Source organism: Salvelinus namaycush, chromosome 36 (genome assembly GCF_016432855.1).
Source record: "Salvelinus namaycush isolate Seneca chromosome 36, SaNama_1.0, whole genome shotgun sequence".
Classification (NCBI taxonomy): Eukaryota; Metazoa; Chordata; class Actinopteri; order Salmoniformes; family Salmonidae; genus Salvelinus; species Salvelinus namaycush.
In genome coordinates this window covers 15714253-15722934 of record NC_052342.1, presented here as the reverse complement: position 1 = coordinate 15722934, position 8682 = coordinate 15714253, and the positions used below count along the sequence as shown (strand labels likewise).

At 42.3% G+C, this 8682-nt stretch overlaps 1 protein-coding gene across 1 annotated transcript; it reads left to right on the top strand.

The window, feature by feature from the left end:
- The first annotated feature begins 4760 nt into the window (after positions 1-4760).
- Positions 4761-8283, top strand: LOC120030424 (transmembrane protein 256-like). Its single transcript, XM_038975823.1, has 4 exons — positions 4761-4908; positions 5311-5348; positions 6057-6137; positions 7792-8283. Exons 1-4 carry the CDS (start codon positions 4827-4829, stop codon positions 7933-7935), a joined length of 345 nt encoding a protein of 114 aa, XP_038831751.1. The 5' UTR covers positions 4761-4826; the 3' UTR covers positions 7936-8283.
- The last annotated feature ends 399 nt before the right edge of the window (positions 8284-8682 follow it).

The window sequence follows — 8682 nt, the reverse complement described above, 5'->3', positions numbered from 1 at the left end:
AGCATAGTGGATCAATTCCTGCAACAACTAAGAGCGTTGAAGCTTGAGTCTCAACTTCTCCTCTGTTTTGGTGCCTGGATACCATGCTGTGAACAGCGTGAAGCGAACCCTGCCACATGCACAGATACTGTGTGTGACTGTGTGACAGCAAAGTCTTGCATCTTGCTCATCTCAATATCTGCGTTGCTGCTCGTGGCAACGTCATTTCACTGAGTCAACCTTTAATAAACTGCATGCTTTCCCGAATATTAGTGGGAGGACCACACAACATATCATCGCTTGACTCCAGGTTTACTTCGATATATGATAGTTATTATATCAATATTTGCACATAAACGCATTTCCACCACCATTTCTCGAATTATTAATTTTACATGCCTTTTCCATCAGGCTTGTCATGACATTTAAAAGAAAATGTTTTTACATACTTTACTCGCATAAAAAAAGTTAAATGGAAACCTGGTTAGTGTGTCTGAAACTTTGTGTGCTTCTATTTTGGCCATGTCTTTCTTGTAAAATAGATTGTTATGATTGTTATGTTATGTGACTAGCAATTTCTAGTGATGTTCTGTTTGATACCGGAGCTCCGGGACATGCATCGAAATTGCAAAGCAATTTCCTTCAAAGCAGTGTGCTGATTGCTGTATCACTTTTTTAGAAGCACGTCATCAATAACGTCCAAATCTTAATTTGATCATGTGCTTTTTCAAACCGTGGGAGAATCTCAATTGAATACTCCTCGCTTCCTCTCTTCGCTCTCCTCGCCTCGTTCTCAAAACCCTGTGATGTTGTGAGGTTGGACCCAGGTGCAGAGAAGAGACCTGATGAGGAATCAGTGGCGAAGGATAAACATAATACTTAGAAACGGTAGCCGCAGGATCACAGTACACTTGAAAACAACAAACACTAAGTCTCAAAATCTCACTCAGGAAACGAACACACACAGAAAACAATTCAAGTTTATGCAAAGGACAACAGAAAACACGCTTCTTTTGACAGGGAAATCATAATGAGTAAATTGGACACACCTGAGTGTTGTTAATGTCTCTAGGACGGTCTTTGCCGCCCTCTGGTGACAGGTGGAACCATGACAAACCCATTGGAGGAGAAGTTAAGAGGGGAGGGACCTTTGACTTTCTCATCCAATGGGTTTTGAGGAGGTGAGGGACAAGAACAGAGGATTTGAGCAGTATGCAATTGAAATTCTCACTGTGCTGCAAAATGCAAGATCCCACTGATTTTTACGGTTCTTTCTTAGATTCCTAGCTGCTTTCAAACACAGAACTCGACTGGACAACGTACTTACAAATGTAGTTAGGATTTTTTACAGAAAGTTAACCTGACCAGTCGCTTAGCAGGTAGAGTTGGGAACTATGGAACATTCAGGGACGCCAGGGTATGGGGTTGAATCCTGGAGAAGGCACACTTTTTAGAAAATAGTGTGATGTGAAACCACACTTTCTGCGCATTGTTGTTCCAATAATTGTTTTATTTAGTCAACTATAAGCTTATGTATTAAGTATCCTAAATAATGCCATAGATTCACTGTTTTTGAAAAATAGTAAACTTGAAGGCAAAAAAAGGAAGCATGATGGCGCCGGAGGGGAAGGCTGCCGTCTCATTGGATCTTAACCAGCCATGCCATTTTGTATGTTTTTTCACGTTGTTTGTAACTTGTTTTGTACATAATGTTACTGCTACTGTCTCTTTTGACTGAAAAGAGCTTCTGAACATCAGAACTGCGATTGCTCACCTCAAACTGGACGAAGAGTTCTTCTTCAGTGAGTCGGATGGGAGGGATATAATACAGACACCCGACCAGATCCCTGTTATTCGCTGGAGAAGGAAACATAGATTCGCGGAAAGAGATCGGGCTGCCTGGTGAGGATCAGGCAACGAGTGGCTAATCTGCCCATGCCTTCCGTAGTGCTAGCTAACATTCAATCGCTGGAAAATAAATGGGACGAACTGAAAGCATGTTTATCCTACCAACGGGACATTAAAAACTGTAATATCTTATGTTTCACCGAGTCGTGGCTGAACGACGACAATAAGAACATACAGCTCACGGGTTATACACTCTATCGGCAAGACAGAACAGCAGCCTCTGGTAAGACACGGGGCGGGGGCCTATGCATTTATGTAAACAACAGCTGGTGCACGATATCTAAGGAAGTCTCGAGGTTTTGCTCTCCTGAGGTAGAGTATCTCATGATAAGCTGTAGACCACACTATCAACCTAGAGAGTTTATCTGTATTTTTTTGTAGCTGTCTACATACCACCACAGACTGATACTGGCACTGAAACTGCACTCAATGAGCTGCATACTGCCATAAGAAAACAGGAAAATGCTCATCCAGAGGTGGCGCTAATAACACTGAAACATGCATGAGAGCATCAGCTGTTCCGGACTGTGTGCTCACACTCTCCGCAGCCGATGTGAGTAAGACCTTTAAACAGGTCAACATTCATAAGGCCGCAGGGCCAGACGGATTACCAGGATGTGTACTCCGAGCATGCACTGACCAACTGGCAAGTGTTTTCACTGACATTTTCAACCTCTCCCTGTCCGAGTCTGTAATACCAACATGTTTAAGCAGACCACCATAGTCCCTGTGCCCAAGAACACTAAGGTAACCTGCCTAAACGTCTACCGACCCGTAGCATTCACGTCTGTAGCCATGAAGAGCTTTGAAAGGCTGGTCATGGATCACACCAACACCATTATCCCAGAAACCCTAGACCCACTCCAGTTTGCATACCGCCCAAACAGATACACAGATTATGCAATCTCTGTTGCACTCCACACTGCCCTTTCACACCTGGACAAAAGGAACACCTACGTGAGAATGCTATTCATTGACTACAGCTCAGCGTTCAACACCATAGTGCCCTCAAAGCTCATCACTAAGCTAAGGACCCTGGGACTAAACACCTGCCTCTGCAACTGGATCATGGACTTCCTGACGGGCAGCCCCCAGGTGGTAAGGGTAGGTAACAACACATCAACCACACTGATCCTTGACACAGGGGCCCCTCATAGGTGCATGCTCAGTCCCCTCCTGTACTCCCTGTTCACTCATGACTGCACAGCCAGGCACGATTCCAACACCATCATTAAGTTTGCTGATGACACAACAGTGGTAGGCCTGATCACCGACAACGATGAGACAGCCTATAAGGAGGAGGTCAGAGACCTGACCGTGTGGTGCATGGACAACAACCTCTGAACATGAGCAAGACAAAGGAGATAATTGTGGACTACAGGAAAAGGAGAACAGAGCACACCCCCACTCTCATCAACAGGGCTGTAGTGGAGCAGGTTGAGAGCTTCAAGTTATTTGGCGTCCACATCACCAACAAACTAACATGGTCCAAGCACACCAAGACAGTCGTGAAGAGGGCATGACAAAACCTATTCCCCCTCAGGACACTGAAAAGATTTGGCATGGGTCCTCAGATCCTCAAAAGGTTTTACAGCTGCACCATTGAGAGCATCCTGATGGGTTGCATCACTGCCTGGTATGGCAACTGCTCGGTCTCCGACCGCAAGGCACTACAGAGGGTAGTGCGTACGGCCCAGTACATTACCGGGGCCAAGCTTCCTGCCATCCAGGACCTCTATACCAGGCGGTGTCAGAGGAAGGCCCTAAAAATTGTCAAAGACTCCAGCCACCCTAGTCATAGACTGTTCTCTCTGCTACCACACGGCAAGCGGTACCAGAGCGCCAAGTCTAGGTCCAAGAGGCTCCTAAACAGCTTCTACCCCCAAGCCATAAGACTCCTGAACATCTAATCAAATGGCTACCCAGACTATTTGCATTTCCCTCCCCCATAGAAAATCTCACTTTTAAAAGTTAATATTCTGTTAAATCATACCCAAATAATGATGTTGACTCACCCTATACTCGTATTCGTGACTTAAGCATAAACTGGAGAAAAAAACACTTCAAAAACCCCACCGTAAACTCTTATCTCAAACAGACCATTTAAAAAATGCTTGCTATTTCCTCATAGAGGATGATGTCATCCTTCTGAGGGGGATGAGCTGGGCAATTAGAGGTCGACTTGTATGTTTATTTTTTAATGACTGGTATACGCCCACATCATTCTGTTGTTGGGGTGTGCCCACACCATTCCAACACAGAAAATTGGCTTTTTTAATGTACTTAATTACCATTTTTTGGAAGGAAAACTTTTTCACTCATATTGTAATTAACTATAGGCCATATTTTATAGAAATCTGGAAACACTGGACAATTTCCTTAACTTTGGGCAAAAACGCAAAAATAACAGCTTTAAACTATATATCTTATCAATGCACCATCATACCAGGTCATTTAATGCTTAAAAAAGAAATATGAATAAGATATTTGTCACGGAAGTGCCATTTCTATAATGGGGGGGAAATCTGCCTGTTCTGCACATTGGGGGCGACATTTCCCCCCATCCCATGAGGCAATTTCACCTGTGATAAATAGCATAACTTTATAACAATGTCTGAAGATAACAGAAAAGTACTGTTTTATGTGCAAATCAGTGTTGTGTTTGTGGTGCCATTCCATATGGCTTTGTCGGAAGAGATCTGACAATGAACCTAAAATATTATTAGGCTATACAAGGACATTTTCCTTTGCCATAATGAGCCACAGTTATATAAAAGTTATATAAAATGTATACCGGACATTGGAAACTGTAACACGACAGGTGCCATTTTGGTTCAGTAAACAATTCTACCGGCGGATGTGCTCTCCCAGAAGAGGGCCATACGGCATGCAGTTTCCTCTATCTTTCACAGTCATTTATCGGCTTGTAAAATTTAGCAATGACCGCGTCTTTGGTTGTGCAGAGGTTAGCAGGAGTGTCCGGGTCGCTTGCTGTCACGGCTGGGGCATACGGAGCTCACGGTAGGAATTCACGTCTTCGTAATTGTGCGGGGCATAACAACCAGATTAAATTATTGTGTAACGTTAGTGAACTTTAAAAGTTAGGCATGTTGTTGTGTATGCGCTGCAGGACAGGCTTATGTCACTCATTTGGCCATGTTACTAGAGCTAAATAATAACAATGTATTTAGCTATATGTAGCCTACTGTGTGCTTTCCGGCTGCAGTTTTCAAGCTACTGTAAATGACGCACATTAACCGAATGAAAAGGTGTGTATTGCAGGCTCCTGATGGCTAAACATAAAGTTACACAAATAGGCTTCACTGTTCTTGATATCACATGACATGACCACCGGTTTTATGTGGCGCTGCTATTACTGCAGCGGCCCTGGTCCTTTACAATATCTCCTATATGTTTATTCAGGTTTCAAAAACAAAGATCCAGACGATTACTCGATAGTGGTAAGTGTTGTTTCATATGCTATTTAAGCAATAAGGCACAAGAGGGTGTGATATATGGCCAATATACCACGACTAAGGGCTGTTCTCTTGCACAACTCAACAGGCTGTGGTATATTGGCCATATATCACCCCCCCCCGTGCGTTATTGCTTAAATAGCATTTGCTATTATAAACTGTTTACCAATGTAATTAGAGCAGTAAAAATATATGTTTTGACATACCTGTCATACAGTTGAAGTAAGAAATGTATCTACACCTTATGTAAACTTCCGACAACAACTGTACATACACACAGTGCCACTCAAAAGTTTGGACACATCTACTCATTCAAGGGTGAAAAAAAAACATTTGAATGAGTAGGTGTGTCAACTTTTGACTGGTATTGTGTATATACACACACACACAATTACAAACATGATAGTATGGGTACTTGATGCTGATTGGCTAAAACAGCATTCCAGCTGTGTTTATGTCAGACGATATACCACAGGTATGATGCAAAAATACTTGTTAGCTGTTCTATGTATGTTGGTAACCAGTTTATTAAAGCAATAAGGCATCTCAGGGGTTTGTGCAATATGGCCAATATACCACACTCCTGGGCTTATTGCTTTAAAATAACCAATATTAATATATTGCAAAGTTATACCACCCTGTCAACTTATTTTCCAGACAGTTCTGGTCTCTAATGTATCTACCTCTCCTCAGCTGTATGAGACGGCCAACAAGTACCACTTCTACCACAGCATAGCTCTGCTGGGGGCCTCTCGCTGTAGGAAACCTGCTGTGGTATGTAGTGTGTACCTTGCTCCCATCATTTATAATTACAGAATTAACTATTGAACACTAGTGTTGTAATAGAACATACGGTGCCTTCAGAAAGTATTCATACCCCTGGACTTATTCCACATTGTGTTACAGCCTGAAATCAAAATGGATTAACCCATCTACACACAATACCCAATAACGACAAAGTGGAAACATATTTGTTGAAATTAAATGCAGAAATATTTACATAAGTATTCACACATGTTAGAATCACCTTTGGCAGTGATTACAGCTATGAGTCTTTCTGGCTATGTAAGAGCTTTGCACACTTGGATTGTACAATATTTGCACATTATTCTTTAAATTCTTCAAGCTCTGTCAAGTTGGTTATTGATCATTGTTAGACATCCATTTTCAAGTCTTGCCATCGATTTTGAAGCCAATTTAAGTCAAATCGATAACTAGGCCACTCAAGGAACATTCAATGTTGTCTTGGCAAGTAACTCCAGTGTATGTTTGGCCTTGTGTTTTAGATTGTCTTGCTGTGTGTCTGTAAGGAATGCAGAATGAACCAGGTTTTGCTCTAGGATTTTGCCTGTGCTTAGCTATATTCCATTTTATTTTTATGCTAAAAAAACTCCTTGCTGATGACGATCATACCCATAACATGATATAGCCACCCCCATGCTTGAAAATATGAAGTGGTACTCGGTGATGTGTTGTGTTGGATTTGCCCCAAACATAACGCATTGTATTCAGGACATAAAGTTAATTTCTTTACCACATTTTTTTGCTGTTTACTTTTGTGCCTTATTGCAACCAGGATACTTGTTTTGGAATATTTGTATTCTGTACTCTGTAAAGGCTTCCTTCTTTTCGCTCTGTCAGTTAGGTTAATATTGTAGATGAACTACAATGTTGATCCATCCTCAGTTTTTTCTTTCACAGTCATTAAACTCTGTTTTAAAGCCACCATTGGCCTCATGGTGAAATCCCTAAGTGGTTTTCTTCCTCTCTGGCAACTGAGTTAGGAAGGACGTCTGTAACCTTTGTAGTGACTGGGTGTATTGATACACCATCCAAAGTTATTTTCACCCGTCTACCAATAGGTGTCCATCTTTGCGAGGCATTGGAAAACCTCTTTGGTTGAATCTGTGTTTGAAATTCACTGCTCGACTGAGGGACAGATAATTGTATGTGTGGGGTACAGAGATGAGGTAGTCATTCAAAAATCATGTTAAACACTATTATTGCACACAGAGTGAGTCCATGCATCTGAACTTATTCAGGCTTGCCATAACGAAGGGGTTGAACACGTATTGACTCAAGACATTTCAGCTTTTCATTTTTAATTAATCAGTAAAAATGTCTTAACATAATTTGACATTATGGGGTATTGTGTGTAGGCCAGTGACACAAAATAGAAATGTTGTAACAACAAAGTGGACAAAGTCAAGTAGTGTGAATACTTTCTGAAGGCACTGTAAATATGTATCTCTATGGTTTATTATAATCCTCCGCCTGCATGTATTCTCCATGTTTGTTTGCATTAGTGATTTGATGTCCAAGTACATCTATTTTCAGATACTGTATGCCACATTCTGAGACGGCTGTGTGTACGTCTGAAATGGTCAGCAGGGAAGCACACAGTCACTTTGCCCTCTTCTCTCTGCAGGCGGGCGCCCTCCTGGTAGCAGGCATGGGGGCGTTCTGTGGCTCCTTGTATCACCAGGCCCTGACGGAGGACCCTGTCCTGAGGAAACTGGCTCCTTACGGGGGCATGTTCCTGATCGCTGGCTGGCTGGCCATAGCCATCTGAACTCTGACATTTTAACCACTGACCCCTACTTGGACCCTACTGGTGGTGAATGACCTCTCTACAGGACACAAACTGACTTATGTTCAGAGAAGAAAAATGAGTTGGTAAAATGTCACTTATCTAAACCCTGCTGTTGTTCTGTCATGGGTGTAAAGAGAAGATAAGGTTGTGAGGGATCACTTTTGACATTTTTCCGTCATCACAGGCTGCAACGTACCCGTGACTTAAATGTCTCTGTTTTTGTGTGTGGGTGTTAACGCACACATGTTTCAGTTTGAATGGATCCGAAAGACTAACGTATATTAATCCTTTATCATAAATAAACCTCTTGAAAAGAGTTGATGATCACTTCTCTGTAACCCCTTATTCCTTCTGAGGAAGCCTTCTCATAGTGAATGTCTCTATGGCCCCTCAGTATTTGATCTTCTAAGTACCGGTGTACAGAGAACAGAGTTCATTAACCACTGGCCTCACTTTAGCCGGGGCTACGTTCCTTCAAACCTATCTGTATTCAAATTGGAAGTGAGATTCATTGAAGCGCTAATTCCTTCCTTCATTCCATCCTCCCGTTTCCTGATTGTAGGCTGTGTGTGTGAAGGCCGTCTGCGCAGGGATCTTTTGAAAATTGCTTTATAAATCTCCATGTCAATTTGCAGGGGGTGGCTCGACGCTCATAAGCCAGCCGACTGACTCAGAGTCCATTGAAAGTAGAAATCCTATTGACTAAAGCACATCCCAATGAACTTT

Bases quoted from the DNA above. Each gene is read 5' to 3' on its own strand.
- LOC120030424 (XM_038975823.1), top strand. From the start codon at position 4,827: ATGACCGCGTCTTTGGTTGTGCAGAGGTTAGCAGGAGTGTCCGGGTCG. The intron at 5,349-6,056 runs GTAAGTGTTGTT...ACCTCTCCTCAG, and splicing joins CAGACGATTACTCGATAGTG to CTGTATGAGACGGCCAACAA. The intron at 6,138-7,791 runs GTATGTAGTGTG...TTCTCTCTGCAG, and splicing joins GCTGTAGGAAACCTGCTGTG to GCGGGCGCCCTCCTGGTAGC.